The sequence below is a fragment of the Mizuhopecten yessoensis genome, unplaced genomic scaffold (assembly GCF_002113885.1).
Source record: "Mizuhopecten yessoensis strain PY_sf001 unplaced genomic scaffold, ASM211388v2 scaffold11139, whole genome shotgun sequence".
Lineage (NCBI taxonomy): Eukaryota > Metazoa > Mollusca > Bivalvia > Pectinida > Pectinidae > Mizuhopecten > Mizuhopecten yessoensis.
The window spans coordinates 2,103,376-2,120,456 of record NW_018408899.1 but is presented as its reverse complement, the minus strand read 5'-3'; the positions used below and the strand labels follow the sequence as shown (position 1 = coordinate 2,120,456).

General features: G+C 34.6%; 1 protein-coding gene across 2 annotated transcripts; it reads left to right on the top strand.

The window, feature by feature from the left end:
• The first annotated feature begins 1,194 nt into the window (after positions 1–1,194).
• On the top strand, positions 1,195–16,308 carry LOC110466640 (transitional endoplasmic reticulum ATPase). Of its 2 annotated transcripts, none has more exons than XM_021523275.1 (18): positions 1,195–1,301; positions 2,546–2,648; positions 3,910–4,082; positions 4,394–4,474; positions 6,519–6,711; positions 7,174–7,305; positions 7,635–7,737; positions 7,985–8,118; positions 8,478–8,613; positions 8,869–9,146; positions 10,172–10,294; positions 10,590–10,802; positions 11,122–11,206; positions 11,873–11,966; positions 12,758–12,887; positions 13,501–13,659; positions 14,513–14,670; positions 15,159–16,308. In XM_021523275.1, the coding sequence occupies exons 1-18, from the start codon at positions 1,285–1,287 to the stop codon at positions 15,253–15,255; spliced, it is 2,409 nt and encodes an 802-aa protein (XP_021378950.1). In that variant the 5' UTR covers positions 1,195–1,284; the 3' UTR covers positions 15,256–16,308. The 2 variants fall into 2 exon arrangements, with proteins under 2 accessions (XP_021378950.1, XP_021378949.1); XM_021523274.1 differs by lacking the exon at positions 1,195–1,301 and adding an exon at positions 1,953–2,060.
• The last annotated feature ends 773 nt before the right edge of the window (positions 16,309–17,081 follow it).

Here is a 17,081-nt window from a genome sequence, read left to right as displayed (position 1 = left end):
GCAGCTCAGCCTGTTTTTTGATACTGTTGGGTTCTATGGGGAAACATTATCTACAGTCTTTCAAAACTATCCGCATATAATAATAATAATTCGAGGTTCTATCACAACCTAGTTTGTAGGTCGTCTCAAAGCGGTTCACAAATTATTATCCGTGGTTATAGGGCATTCGCAACCAGCCAATATCTTTCTCAATACACTGGGGAGCACACAGCCGATGCCGCCATTCATTTCGACGCTCACCAGATAGCATCCAACAATTCTAGCACTGCCCAACCACGTACTCTTTTTACAGCTGTGTAGACTGGAACAAGCGGAGTAAAGTATCTTTCTCAAAGATACAGCACAGTGCCGTGCCGTGACTCGACCCCGCAACTCTTCGGTCACGAGCGCGGCGTCCTACCACTACACTACCGTGCCTCCTTATATCATATGATATGACATTCATGCAAGATACTATATAATATTTATCACGTGACTACCATACTATTACCTGTTACGTTTCGTTGTTTTGCTTTTAAACTCATGTATTTAAAGCATCGAAGGGTCATAAAATGATAATGAACCGACGCCATGGCCTTCAATATATCATTTGAGGTCACATTTTAGCGGAGAATAGATATATGATTTGGTCAGAATGGCGGTATCATAGACTTTAATTTGAAATTCGCAAAAAAAGTCTTGATCGCCCGATAAATTATCTTCTTTTTCTTTATTTTATATGATCTTTTGAAACTCGTCACGATTTTTTTTAGTTTGCTAGAAGGGTGGTAAAATCAGAGACGTAATATATACGTCTCTGGTAAAATGGGGGAAAAAACCCATCTTAGATTCACTTCATAAATCTCGTAAATTAAAACTCATGTAAGATCCTTTATATTTATACCGAGTCCTTTCATAAACTTAAAAATAACTGCGACACTTTCTTTTGTTTTGATAGCAAACCCCAATTTTGACGGAATTAATTTCGACGTGAATGGTGACCATGTTATATAAATTCAGATATAAACCGCACATAGCTATTAATCCTGAAAATTATTTAAAACATCATGACACATACTAGATCATTTAACTAACCAATATAAACTCTTTCAGACAAAACAGACTATCATAAGTTTATAGCTTCTTTCCTCACTCTTATGATGGGAAATGTTCTTTATCATGTAGATTGTCTTTCCGGATAAGAGTTCCCGTTGATTGGTTCAGCAAATACAATAACTTTACGGCCATTTTTGTGAGTGAAGAGGACGTGGACCTCGCGTGAATATTCTATTTAAAAATATAGAGATGGCAGATGGAACAAAGTGAGTATTGGTTCACAGTTTTATCAAGTAGGATGAAAACTTGATGTTGACGGGAAAGTAAGTTCAAATGGACAGTACTTATAAAAATATACCGTTTTAGTTTGTTCAATTTCCCTGCGTCATGACCGGTTTCGCAATGAACGGAAACCCGGGTGAAAAACGAAAACGGAATTATTTATGTTACATTTAACGAAACAAGAAGGTCACATATGAATGATATATTTGTTTCAGCAACATAATCAGAGCTTAAAAGAAAGTTCAAAAGGAGACAAATTTTCAAACGCGATGTTCGGCTTTGTTCTGTCCAGGCAAGTTTCGTCTGGATCTCCGCAGTATCGATTTGCAGACGACCAAGATCAGCTGTTCTTCTGTGTTGGTTTTCGAGCGATATCGTTGTCTGAAATATCACCTCTTGTTTTATTATTCTAGTTACGAAAATGGCCTAATATAGTTATGATTTTGGAATTTTATTTTGTTCCAAAAATAAATTTGACACATACTGACATAGCTTTTCTTTGTTTATTTCGTACACAGTGACGTCATACACAATTTTGGCTGATAAAGTAAACGTGTCGTCACGACGTTTTCGAGATTTGTATTCAATTCCGCTATGTCATACACCACTATATATATGATGACTTCTGAATCATCTGTCAGTATAGCTGGATAAGTACTACTATATAGTTGGGAACATTTCAACAACACGAGAGTGAAAATGCCACCAAGACCTGAAGGCAAACAATCTGACAATCTAGAAAGGTAATATTGGGGTTGTGATAATTCCTGTGTAATTAAAGTTTTGTTTTAATTTTGTCATTAAAATTCCATTTTTTTCATTATATCTAATTTTCAGGTGCATGTTTGAATCAAGGATTTTGTGGAGGTGGGAGGAGTCATGATCAATGGACAAAGCTCCATTTGGGGGTTGAAGCCCCCCAAAAGTTATAGAATAAGAAATATAAAAAGGAGGGGGGATTATTACTTTAAGGCCCCCTTTTCCTTGATCTGCAAATGTTTTAAATTGAAAAACAGACATACGTTTATCTTGCTTTATATTATATTGAAGAATTGTCTGACTAGTTGATTGTTACAGACCCTGGATAGTTTTCCCTTTAGCTCAATCAATAGGATACTAGTACTACTAGATCAGTAACCTGTACTCCTTGGATCTATTCATAGCAGAGGTACATGGAAAAAGAGACATTTGTTAATTTACAATCTTTTTATTCTTATTCTTTAATCAGTGATGACTTGGCAACAGCTATCCTCAAGCGGAAGGAGCGGCCCAACAGGCTCCTTGTTGAAGAAGCTATCAATGAAGACAACTCAGTTGTATCACTTTCACAGGTATGTATAAATTAATCAAAATGTATTTTCATCTTGTCTTTAAACTTGTTCTTCTCCTTCTTACTTTTGTAGTTTCTGGACAAGAACAGACTTCCTTTGTCCTTATTTCATGATCATACAAGACAGCTAATATTGGGGCCCCCATAGATTTAGGGTTTCCTCCTGCCTTTAGGGTTATAGAGGGCATCGAAAAAGGACAAAGTTGATTTCCTGTCCCCATTTAACACATAAACTTGGTACCTCTACTTTTCCAATTCCTTACACTGCCTGTTTTTCAATGGCATCTGCCTTGATACCACTGGTCAGCCTGTCGGCTACTGTGTCAAGCTTATCAGGTCCAGTACACTATGCCGATTGAGCTATATAGCTGTAAAGACCTATAATAGCTCTATTGACCTATCTGAAATAGGTCTTTTGAGCTATTTTCAAGTGATTTTCTTTTTTTAAAGAAAACGAAACAAAGTCGCTTTTAAAAGAAGATTGTATCATTAGGTTGATAACAAAAGACATTAAAAATAAGTATTCTTTTTAAAAAATAATGATGTAAAAAAATCGGAAATTTTACATTTATGAAAAATGAAAATAAACATCTAACTGTATGCTCTTTGTAGTCAACATTACCATACACCTTATTGTTTTATGCCACTTTGCTTTAATTTAATGAAATTTGAAATCTGAGAAAATATAGCTCAATACAGCTATAATTTATAGGTGTTTATAGCTATATAGGTCTTTATAGCTATATAGCTCAATCGGCAGAGTGTACTGGACCTGCTTATGACATTTCAGTGAGATCACAATTCAAAGTGGCCCTTATATGGCTCTTCATATGATCTTAGCTGTTTGAGGATGCAAAAAATTGCACAAGTCAAAGAATCTTTACTTTTAATGGAACAGATGGTTTTATATCAATCTCAATGTCATGTAATAACGTATGTTTATACCTTTATGATAATTTGACATACCTAACTCAAAGGAGTAAATTGCATCTTAAAATAATATTTCAATGGTATGTGTTTCATTTCTGTTCTAACATAATCCCATGATTGGCAGTAACATATCTTTTAATTTTTATTTTCCGGTTGAATTCTATTTGTTTTTATATACTTGCTAAACCAACTGTTTCACCAAATATTAGAAAAAGTCATTTTTTTGTGTAACATATCATGTTTTCAATGGTTCAGAAACATTCAGGAATATTAATATTCAAAAATTGTATGGGAGCGATTGTTTGAGGGAAATGTTTGGTTTTGTTTTGTAGACTAAAATGGATGAGCTACAGCTGTTTCGTGGAGACACAGTCCTTCTGAAGGGCAAGAGACGTAAGGAAACTGTATGCATTGTATTGTCAGATGATACAGTTACAGATGACAAAATCAGAATCAACAGATGTGTCAGAAACAACCTGAGAGTGCGTTTGGGAGATGTTGTCAGGTAAAGGACTTAATAAAGTAATGCAAACACTCCTGAAATTACATTGATCAAGTTGATATCTTGATACAAAAACATTTTTAAAAAATGAAGCACGTCTAATCTTCAAGTTCTTCTATATTTTTCATACAAAATTTGGGATGAACACTATGTGATGTTTGTATTCAGCGTTGCTAAAGAGACAGTCCTTTAAAAGATGGAATGTCATTTTCAATTTGCTAAAGTCATAACTTGTTTGTCATCATAATACTATGTTGCAATAATATATATGTTATAAGAAGACAAATTAAAATAAAAACACTTCAATTTTTTAGCATCCAAGCCTGTCCAGATGTAAAATACGGAAAGAGGATTCATGTCCTACCAATTGATGACACCGTGGAAGGCCTCACTGGGTAGGTTAATGTAACATCAAATTCGAGGGAAATGAACTTAACCTTGAATATGTTTGATTTTGTCAGAGTCCAGAGAAAGTATGATTTTGGTATATCCAAATCTGTTGGATTAAAAGAGATTTTTCTAATTTATTTATGCTAAAATTGAAGAAAGGTTGGTGGATGTAGCAATCATACCTGATTTCTTTCTATCTGGGCATTTACATTTCTTGTATGGGTCCTTATTTCAAAACAAATGATTGCACAAAACCCAGACTGTTATGCCAGTTGCTCCAGTGAAGAGGAATACCCCTATTGTAATAGTGTGTCCTGTGTCAAGGTTATTCTTTTTAGTTTTTGGACATGGTCTGTAAAAGCTCAAGGTCGCTTACTAAAATGAGAATTTCACGTATAAAAGTGCTTGCTTCAGTGGATTCTAACTTAAGAAATTATTTCAAAAAGCTCAAACTTAGTACATGGGCTGGCTTAATCCTTATCCTGCCATTCACTCATGTGTATATATACACACCACTGCTGTGTATACAATTTGTGGTATACCTCCCCACTGCCAAATAAACAACAGCTTTATTAATCAAAATTAATTAGCTGATTAAACCAACAATAACTTTTTATCTTTATCGAATCCAAGAAAATATTTATAAGGTGTTTTGTTCAGGAAGATTTCTTCTTTGCGTATCAAAAGTAATTTTGGATATCTCGCTTACCTTTCCAAAACTACAGGTTAGAAAAGGTGAGTTTTGTATGTAATAAAGATGATTTACGTCTAATAAACAGGTTATTTATTACCATCACCTGAAAACAATTCCAAGTTTCATAATCAAAAGTACTTAGTATTCTGTCGTAAGAGTCGTCCACATATTGTTGTCAAAAAGAAGAGAGAGAAAAATAAATATGGTCGCAGTCACCTGGAATATCTTTGTTCAAACCGGGCCGTCCCGTGAATGGGGCATTTAATGGTGGTACGCTGTGTTGTCGTCTTCAGGAATGTCCACGTTTTTATATAATTGATCAAAGTCAATTTCTTGTACGAATTCTGCGTCACGAAGTAAATCATCTGGTCCGAATCCCTAAAAGTCATTGTCACTGTTGTTACTGTCAAATATATCGCCGATAATCTGCAGTCGTTCGTCTTCTGTCAGTTTGTCGTCCGCCATTTTTTCGCGCTGTCAACAAAACCTTGAATCCGTGCTCTAAATGTCACGGTGGCTTAGTTTATAAATAAACTGTGGGTATCACGTAGTCAGCCAATGAAATTAAGGTATAAGCTAACACGTCATCATTTCTAAGTAAAGCTAGCAGTGAGTTTCTCACCACAGTTCCGTACTTAAACGGGCAATCCCAGAATCGACATATGCCGCGATCGGCTGTGGAAGGCATGTTTTGCGGAACGACATATGCCGCGCTTGGCAGTGGGAAACTGGTTTATAAAAACGACATATGCTGCACTTGGCGGGATAAGGGTTAAAAAACCAGCAAAGCCCTTCTGGTCATAGTTCCGAACTCAGTCACAGGTTAAGGTCACTGTTACTTAAACAGTGGAACCCTTTTATGGAAAATGATAAAATCCATTTTGCCTATTATGGAACAGGTTTGACTTTCCATTCCCAAAATTGCCAGGTAAATTCTTGTAATTAAAGTCCATAATCCTCAGACTTTTCACACAAAAGGAATTAATTCATAAAGTTATTTCCATATATATTTAAATCAAAACAAAATCTGCAGAAAGAGGTTAGTTTAGAAGTCATAAAGTTATTTTCGGAGGTTAAATATATTTAAAACAAAAAAAAATTACAGAAAGAGGTTAGTTTAGTAGTTGCAAATTATAGTAATGTTGCACAGACATATTCAGGATTTAATGAAAGAAGATAAACTTTTGTCAAAACATGCAAGTGAAGTCATTGACATCAAGGAAATTAACAATTTGGTAGGGTGGGGCCACCATCTGAATCCACGACTTGATGTCATCTGGAAAAAAATCCTCAGATGTACAAAGTGTATTCATGTACCTTTCTAAGTATTGTTACATAATTTCTTTTTATTTTAGAAATATTTTTGATGTCTATCTCAAACCATACTTCATGGAAGCATACAGACCCATTAAGAAAGGAGATATATTCCTCATCCGTGGAGGCATGAGAGGAGTGGAGTTCAAGGTGATCGCTACAGACCCTGATCCATACTGTATTGTAGCACCAGAAACCGTCATCCACTGTGAAGGGGATCCTGTTAAGAGAGAGGTAAATGATATTTTCAAACATTTTCTCCAGGTTGGTAAGTATAGATTCGATAACTAGTTTGATATGTACTCTATCACCTTCATATGAATACATATTGTAAAAATCATCCAAATGTCCCACAATAAACCTTCACTGGTTGTGCTATATTAATATATATACCTAAGTACAAACTAAAGTATATTTCATTTTGATGTTAACTTCACAGTTTAACATGTGAAAAGGTTGATGCCAATTATTCTATAGATATGAAGGGGATACATTCTTTCATGCAAGTCAGTTTTCAAATAGAGTCTACAAGCTTAAGATAATAAATTGAGAACTAACTCAACAGAATGAATAGAAATAAGAATTAATCATCATGAGTTAGATATTCTATTTCTTTCATAACACGAAAGTAAATAAAGATGAAGTGATATTATCATGCCCTCCAAGACTTATTTGATTTTGTGTTTTGTCGGATAGGAGGAGGAAGAAGCTCTGAATGAGGTTGGGTATGATGACATTGGAGGTTGCAGAAAACAGCTGGCTCAGATCAAGGAAATGGTTGAGTTACCTCTGCGACATCCCCAGCTCTTCAAAGCTATTGGTGTGAAGGTAAGCATTGCAGACCAGTCTGTTTTTCTCTCAAGTAAATACAAAAAGAAGTAGGGATGAAAATTACTTAATGCTTTGAGGTCTTTTTTTGTCCAACCACTAAATTTATCCGAATCAAAAGTGTGGTAATAAAAATATGGTAGTGTTTAAACGAGAATGGAATGAGTGGAGCTGACATCATTCTAAATTTACTTAAGTGATTATTTGAAAAACCATTATCTAACCTAAACTAGCAATGTGATTAATATTGTGTAAGTATACATGTTTATATATAATGTATCATTACTCAGAATGTGTTGAAGAAGTCATGTTTGGTGTTGTCATTGTAGCCCCCAAGAGGTATCATGCTGTACGGACCACCAGGAACTGGTAAAACTCTGATTGCGAGGGCTGTGGCTAATGAAACGGGTGCCTTCTTCTTTCTCATTAATGGTAAGTAACAGAGAAAATTTTAGTAGAATAATAAATAAAATAACATCATGCATGATATATTGTAATCTTATCCGCTAAAGAAAGAATTATTGCCTATTTGACTGAAATATTCACATTTGATATTCACATTGATGAATTGCATGTCTTTAATTCTTGGTCTTTATATGAAGTATATGTATTAAAATTAACATTTTGTGGCCAAATAAAAAATGCAAAATATCATGTTTATTGTATTTACAACTTGCAGGTCCCGAGATTATGAGCAAATTAGCTGGAGAATCTGAAAGCAACCTCCGGAAAGCTTTTGAAGAGGCAGAGAAAAATGCACCAGCCATTATCTTTATTGATGAGTTGGATGCAATTGCACCAAAGAGAGAAAAGGTACATATATAAAATAATTCGTTTGTATTATTTACAGTTTAAATCAAATTTATAATTTGTTGTATTGTTTACAGTTTAAATCAATTTTTTCATCAGTTGATCAGTTGTTGAAAGTATTTTACTTTTTTTTTTATTTTTTAATCTTCCTTTTTTTGTACAAAAATTGGGATAAATAATTCAAGTGATATTTCACTTGAACAGTTTGTCTTAAATTGCAATTCTCCTTTTCATGGGTTACAGATTATAGGTGGATTTTCTGAAGTTCCAAATATGTGAAGGAATTCCTGTCAACCTAATTGTTATGTCCAAATTTCTTTAAAATTATCGGATATTTCATAACAAATTCCACTGTTTTGTAGACTCATGGAGAGGTTGAGAGAAGGATTGTATCACAGCTCCTGACACTCATGGATGGTTTGAAACAGAGATCCCATGTCATTGTAATGGCTGCAACTAACAGACCTAACAGCATTGATACAGCTTTGAGAAGATTTGGTATGTTCTTTTTCTTCTTTTAATCGATTTAATACAATGTGTTTTATGGACACAATTGTCTTTATTTTTATGATTATAAATGGAAGGAATCTATACAAATAACTTGAGAGGAATGTTTTGTTTTGGGATTTATTTTCCTCATTTAATAATGAACATGCTAATAAGCACTGATATGTCAAGGTGCTGCAGTAGTTTTTATGATTCATTTCCATTGGTAGAGGGCTATATAGCTGTCATTTTATATCTTTTGTCCAGGTCGATTTGACAGGGAAGTAGACATTGGTATACCTGATGCTACTGGACGTTTGGAAATTCTACGCATTCACACTAAGAACATGAAGCTTGGTGATGATGTAGATCTGGAACAGGTTGCCTCCGAGACACATGGACATGTTGGTGCAGATTTGGCTGCTCTCTGCTCAGAGGCTGCCCTTCAGCAAATCCGAGAAAAGATGGATCTTATTGATTTAGAAGATGACACTATTGATGCCGAAGTGCTCGACTCTTTAGCTGTGACCATGGAAGATTTCAGGGTTAGTAGAAAGATTAATAATGCTAATAAACATATATTTGCAGAATTAATTCACTTACAGAAGTGGGTTTTTTCCAGGAGGTACATGGCATAGAACTATATTTCTGGGTTTTAGGACCACCCATAGAAGCAATATATTTCTATTAATTCATATATTCAAGTCTTGTTGCATCATCCAAAATATGTATATATATATTGCATCAATGTCAATTCAAATTGATGTATAGCACAGTAATACTGGTAGCTATAATCAAATTGTCAATATAAACGAAACGTATTATAACTCTGATCATGTTTTGTTTTAAAATTACCAAAAAGCTTTACATGCACCTGACTTTCACCATGTAATAAACTGACGACTTTTCATCTGTAAACTATCAGCCAAAAACTAGACATGCTGTTCTGAGTCCAAATCAGAGGCCACAAACACCTACTTTTCCATATATCATCAATTGCGAACTGGAAAAGTTGACCGACACACATGGTCGTTGACATGTGGGAAATCATATACTCAGGCGGTTTCATTGTGATTTATACGTGGGCTTATTGAAGAATGAGTCAATTTTTTAATGATTAATCTCTTTTATTCAAGTAAAATTTGAGTTGTACCTCTAAAATTTCCCTGTAACGGTACCTAACTCATTCAACTCTAGCCAGCCGCAGACCTGTTCCACACTTCAAGCTTTCCAGTCCCCCATCTTCTTATGAAAGCGTTATCTCCCCTTAACCATTTGAGACAGTCGCGATTGTGAAGTGAGCGTTTCCCGACATTGAAAAAAAAAAAAAGACAGAACAGGAAATAAAAAAAGATTTAAAACATTCTAGCATATCTTCCCAGATTAGCTGTAGTTTTAATGTATTACAACAATGCCCTAGATGTTATTTAAAATGAAGGATAATAATAGACTATGAACAGAAGTGATTTTCTCCAGATCAGCATGTGGTGCAGAAGCTTTTCTTTGCTCACTCCAACCATGCACAGAAGTTCTATATTTTATAACATAAAAAAATCTTGATTCTTTGTAGTGGGCTTTGGCAAAGAGCAATCCAAGTGCTCTCAGAGAAACTGCCGTGGAGGTGCCATCTGTCACATGGGAGGATGTCGGAGGTTTGGAAAACGTCAAGAAAGAACTCCAGGAATTAGTACAGGTAATATAAGACAGTAGTTCTTACCAGGGCATTTTGGTCCAAAGATCCCAATGAAAAATTGAATTTTGTTCTATCTAAAAAGAAAACATAATTTTTCTTTATAAAAGTTAAACCAATCAGCAAGTTCCAAATAAAAATCAAATTAAGAATTAAATTTATGGTTACAGCATTTTTGAAAATATATTGTAGGTAACATGATTACAAAGGCAAGGAGTCCAGTTGTTTTTTGATATGTGAATAATGATAGTTTCTGTCACGATGTATATCATTTACTATTTGTTCTGCCTTGTTTCAGTATCCAGTAGAACATCCGGAGAAATTCATGAAATTTGGTATGACACCATCAAAGGGAGTACTCTTCTACGGCCCACCTGGATGTGGTAAAACTTTGCTGGCTAAGGCTATTGCAAATGAATGCCAGGCCAACTTCATCTCAATCAAAGGTCCAGAACTGCTCACTATGTGGTTTGGAGAATCAGAAGCCAATGTCAGAGATATTTTTGATAAAGTAAGAAAAATTGTTAAACTTGGTTTAAGGGAACACCAAGGAAATTACTTCATGTGGGGGGGTGGGGGGGAATGAGACCCCTACATAATGAAAGAAATAATTTTGGAAAATATCGGGGAAAATAAGCAACTTTAAAAGAGTTTAATTATGTTTATATTTACCTATAAATAACATTATTTCATACAAAATTTTACTGGCATTTCAAAAAAATTATAGTATAATTGTAAATCATTCATTGTGAGGCCCATGGTTGACAGCTAATATAACATTTATTAAGTCATGAGATCATTTCCCAGTTTAAACTAACCTCTCGTTTCAGGCACGATCTGCTGCCCCTTGTGTTCTGTTCTTTGACGAGTTGGATTCAATAGCAAAAGCCCGAGGTGGTAATGCAGGAGACGGAGGCAAGTGTGATTAAAAAGAACTTTCCCCAATAAAGTCCATCATGACTTATGATTAAATGATTTGGAAAAAAAATTGAAGAACTTGTTAATATCTTGAATAGATATTCCTGAAATAACCGTGAAATGTTTATGCTGTTTTACAGAAATTTTTGATTGGAAACGATGAATTTTACTAGGTTTATAAAGGTACAGCCCCTCAACATTGAAATGAATTCTCACAGTGAGCTGTTTGTATTAAGGATCCCCGTACCACTGCCAAATACTGTAACTAAGTGTTGGCAACTGCTTTTTCCTGTATGACTATAGCTTTCATAATCAATTCTGAAAAGAAAACCATATGTTAAGAGACTTTTATGAGAAAATAGACAAGATGAAAGAAATAACATATAATCAACAACAGTGTTTTTAGTGTAAAAAATCAGTGGGGCTAGACTAGGATTCAAACCCTGGACTTTGGATTGTTTTACAATCACTCTATCCGATTGAGCTACCTGGTCAATGTACGTGTGCTGGCCCAATAGTTTTACAGTTATATCCAAATGGAAGTTAAGGGGAGGTTACTGTATTATGGAAAAACCATAGTACAATGGGACAGGTATCCTTAAAAGAAAATTATGAACACCACTATGAATGTCATGTGACCCTACTATTGCTTTATGTGAACAGGTGGTGCTGCTGACCGAGTGATAAACCAGATGCTCACAGAGATGGATGGTATGAGTGCAAAGAAAAATGTGTTCATCATTGGAGCCACAAACAGGTGCGTTGCTTTCTTTTGCTTGCCTAGTTTGGGGTGAGACAGGTGACCTCAACCAAAAGGGGAAATTATGAAGTTGCTTAACACAAGACTTGCTGAGTGTTGGCAACTAAAGTATCTTTCCCAAATGGTTGAGACCCCCTAAATACTTCCAAGAGGATGAATGTTTCATTGTTTTTAACTCTCTTGACTCTGTCACATATATAATGCATTACTGATCAGTAATGCTACAGGTCAATGAATCTGATAAAATAATGGGAAGAGTGTGGATACACCTGTCTCGGGAAAGAGGAACAGGAAAACAGTATTCAAGGCAAAATGCTCATTTATTGCAGTTTTAGCAAGACATTTTAAAGGTATCTAGGATTTTAAAAAAAAACAATAAAACATTTTACTTAATAAGTATACTAGTGTCAGAAGAATACTTCATCAATGACAAACTGATTTCAAATGGACAAAACTTATATTAAATATGATAAAACAAAAAATGCATCATATATATTAAAATGAAATTTGGATTATCAGCAATGCCAATGGCACTAGACATTTCACAATTATATACCTATCTAGTGAAATGTTCTATATATTTATTAGCGATTTTGATGGCACTAGTTGTAAAAAGATATTCTACAAAGTATACTAAAAATAAATCTCATTTGAAGAGGTAAAATCTGTGTAGCTCCTGAGATAGTTCTTTTTTAAAATACTTTAAAAATTCAATTGTCCAGATTTTACAACTATAATGTGATTTAAAATTTATTTTTCATTCCTGCATTAAATTTGTTTGTTTTTAGACCAGATATCATTGACCCTGCCATTCTGCGACCTGGTCGTCTGGACCAACTGATCTACATTCCTCTTCCTGACATCAAATCTAGAATTTCCATTCTAAAGGCAAACCTCAGGAAATCGCCTGTCTCTAAGGTACAATGATCCCTCAGAACAAATATTGCAAGGTTGCAAACAGTATATGATGGAAGGATCTGTGTAGTGGCTTGACTTTCATGTAAACTGACTTTATGAAGGTTGATTATTGTTTTGATTTGATACAAATGATCTATAATGACAACAGGTTGTAATGACATCAATATGGATAAAAGTCGAAAATTAAATTGATGTATTATTGCTAGTACAAAAAAAACAACTTTTTTGAACAGAATGAGATAGATCATCGACTTCTGAAAACAAACAAAATTATGAATCTTAAAAAAGAGGTGAAAATGCAAATTTGTCATTATGATGTATTAAATAAAAATTCATTTTTCTCATGAAAAGTGCTTCTTATGAAAGAAAAATTGTAATGAACTTTTAACAGTATTCAGTCTCCCATGTAAAGTAAAACATTTTTAGTACAAACTCATTTATAGGGAACACAGTTATATTTTGTCCCCTCATAACAATTGTCTTGTGAATATCAAAATCTACTTACATCAAACCAATTTCATTGGCCCCACAGAGTTTGCTACAAACATATTTTACCGTTGTTTCTTTCTGGTAAATTGTCACTAATATTCTAAAACCTCAATGATTTGCCCAGGATGTTGATGTGGACTACCTAGCCAAGGTCACACAGGGCTTCAGTGGTGCTGATCTGACTGAGATCTGTCAGAGGGCATGTAAGCTGGCCATCCGACAGTCTATAGAGGCAGAAATCAGGATGGAAAAGGAACGGGCTAACAACCCAGACGCAGATATGGTAATGGAACATTATAACTGCTATTCTTGTAAAGTTGTGTGAATTTCGATCGAGGAAGGGGTGTTTATTTTGTAGTATTGATATCAATTTCTCCTTTTCAAGATAGTGAAAGAGTAAAATCATATTAAATGTGATGTTTCATTTTGATTGTCATATAATGATTTTATGCCTGGTGAAAAAGTGGTTGGGTACCTCAACTATTGACAAGCCGTTGTGTGCAGCCATGAAAACACTTTTGATTGCTCCAATTTTGTAATGACATGAAAGGTAAAATTTTGAAATATATCTTACTTTCACCGGAGGTAAAAGTTACCAATGAGTCGGAACAACATAAGTACCACTGTCACTATTGTGAGATATTGCTTTAAATCTTTTCAAATAAGTATTTTTTCACATGTTGATTTGCATTTTACAGAATCGTAGTTGTTCAAAATTTTAATGTTTGAAAATGCAAATAAAAGAGAAAACAAAATCAGCAGAGGTCAAACTCCGAACCTTTAAATTGTCAGGCCTACACTTTACCGTTGTTTCCATCAAGGAATTATAAATGCATGGTGTCGAAATTCGTGTCCAATTGGCCGCAAAACCTATGAAAAAACAATGAACATGAAAGATGTATAACTTGACCGAAGAAGTTATTCTTAAGCCAGAAATATCTTTTGATTGCTTGATCTTCTATATAGAAAGAAAAATACTTAAGTGGAACTTTTCTTTGCGATTATAACTGAAGCAGTGGTACCTTTTACATTAAGATAACATGGACTGTTGTCTTCACAGTCCAAAGAAAGACTATGTGATGGTGTTTTGTATTGCCAGTACGTTCTTTTATATAACGTTTTGTTTTTAATTAAAGGAAACTGAAGACTATGACCCAGTACCAGAGATATCAAGAGTTCACTTCGAGGAGTCGATGAAATTTGCCAGGAGATCAGTAAATGACAATGACATCAGGAAGTATGAAATGTTCGCACAAACCTTGCAACAGAGCAGAGGATTTGGAGGAAACTTCAGGTGAGCACTTCTCATTAGAATGGGGAGAACATTATGATAATATGATATATTATACAACATTTGATATAGCGCTCCATCTAGCTAACATAAGCCACTCTAAAGCGCTTTACAGTACATAGATATACATTTTTAATACAATTAGCATATACATTAATCAATACAATTTTGAGGAATTCGCAGGAGCTGCTTTATCAGGTGCTTACTACTAGTCCTGTGCCACCTGGCTAATATCTCGCTATGTGTGTATGCCTGCATGTGTTGGAGATGTAATGTAATTGGCAAATTCTATTTATTTATTAGAATTTATAAATTCCTTATGAATCTTGTCAGATGTTTTAAACATTTTCATTGAATCCTTAGCCTTGGGCAATAGAATGGGCTTAGGTGCTTAGGTTCAACAAAGCACCTATTATCCTCAAACCCAGCCAATGGCTGTTTAATGTTCTTTATAAATGTGTTATTAATAATGGACATTCTGTTTTTCAAAGATTCCCTGGACAAAGTGAAGGCAGTAATGAGCCAAGACAAGGGGAAAACTCTGGAGGAAACTTCAATGAACAAGATGATGATGACCTCTATAGTTAAACATAGACTTCTTCATAATCAGAATATATCCCAAACTCGGATACTTATCATTTTAACGTGACATTATGTGTAATAATGTGTGCATCAATAATATCACCCTAAGTTGTGGAGTTATCTGGTGCCGTTTCCATCACAACTTCAGTTGTTGAACATAATTTTTCATTCATACAGACTTGGGGATTATTCCGTCATGATATCTTAGATGTTATTTATTCACCTTGATGAATCATTTCATGTGCAAAGTAAATTCCTGCAAGAAAAGTAACCAGTGCAACTATAATAATGCATTGTTTGTTTGTAATCTAAATTTGTAATGTGTTCTCAATGGCAATTTTTTCCCAAGGTATGGAAGGTGTTAGTAGATTTGTTGCAACAACTTTCCTTGATGGCAGCATGCTGTGTTTGATTAAAAACAGAAACATGTCAATGGGGTCAGAACATCCCCCCCACAAATCTTGTGTTTGATTAAAACCAGAAACATGTCAATGGGGTCAGAACATCCCCCCCACAAATCTTGACACTAAAGAACACAAGTGATTACAAGTCAGACTGATGAATTAAACCAAGAATAAATGACGTGAATTGTGTTTTTGTTGTTACAGGTTTTATAGAAATATTATTTAGCAAGGAGTTTTTGTTTCTGTGTATGGATTACCTCCCTTCAAACCTAATAGTACAGTTCGACGCCTCTGTGGCATAATTTATTGTACCATTATTTTTCCGTTTTATATCCATTGTATATAGATTTAAATAAGTTGCCCTGACTTTCCAGTTATCCACCATAGGTTTATCTGGTGTTTGAAGCAAATATATTTGATGCACGAAGATGATGAGTTAGATGAATGCTTATTGTTGATACATTAGCTTTTTCTGAAGGTAAACCTACACACATTTATACGTGGACTCCAGTGATGAGGTCTGGGGTCTCTATGCTATGTTTTGTGATGTCATTAGTGCTATGTAATGAGCGGTGAAATGACAAAGCTTGTCATTGATTACAGATTGTCTGAAACATTATGGAAAAAAAAATTAAAAGTTCTTGAAAATAATAAACGGTGTTTGTTTGGTTTTGTAGAAACATTTATAACACAAAGTGTGAGAGTTTTTTTTAGCTCACTTTGAAAAAGTGTCTGAGCTTATTGGATAGTTTGTGCCAATCTCTTGGGTTTGTATCTGTTGTCTGTCTGTCTACATGGTATCAATCATTCGTCAACTTTTACTTCAAAAGATTTTTTGTAGGGTATATAGCTATGATGTCTGGTTAGTATCTCTCGGGAATGAAGACACAAGATGACGGGGAAAAAAGGACCTTGACCCAATGTCATAGGCACTGGTCAAATGATAAACCAAAAGTTTATTCATAGAAACGAATGACCTTGACTTATTTTCAAGGTCACTGGGATGACACATTTTTAGCTTACCTGGCCAGTAACAACAATATCCTAAGAACCATTTGGACTAGAGTCATGATACTTGGGTATGTTATGAAGACCATCAGTGCGAATCTTTTTTTAATAATAATTATAAGGTCAAATCTCAACTATTAAGTGCTAGTCAGGGGTCAAAGGTCAACATGGGTTAAAAGCTTTAACAATCTTTTTTTAAAGTTCAATAAGGCCCAGGGTCATAATATTTGGCCAGTAGGGACCTGGGATGAGGTGCTATAAAGTTTCGTCATTAAAAGGACCTTTACCTACTTTCAAGGTCACAGGTGTCAAATATGTTAAAAACTTCAAACAATGATATCCTAAGAAGCATTTGGTCTGGAGTCATGATACTTGGGTATGCTATGTAGACCAGCAGTGCAAATCTTTTTCTTTATTACA

Bases quoted from the DNA above. Each gene is read 5' to 3' on its own strand.
- LOC110466640 (XM_021523274.1), top strand. From the start codon at position 2,017: ATGCCACCAAGACCTGAAGGCAAACAATCTGACAATCTAGAAAG. The intron at 11,207-11,872 runs GCAAGTGTGATT...TTATGTGAACAG, and splicing joins TGGTAATGCAGGAGACGGAG to GTGGTGCTGCTGACCGAGTG. The intron at 13,660-14,512 runs GTAATGGAACAT...TTTTAATTAAAG, and splicing joins ACAACCCAGACGCAGATATG to GAAACTGAAGACTATGACCC.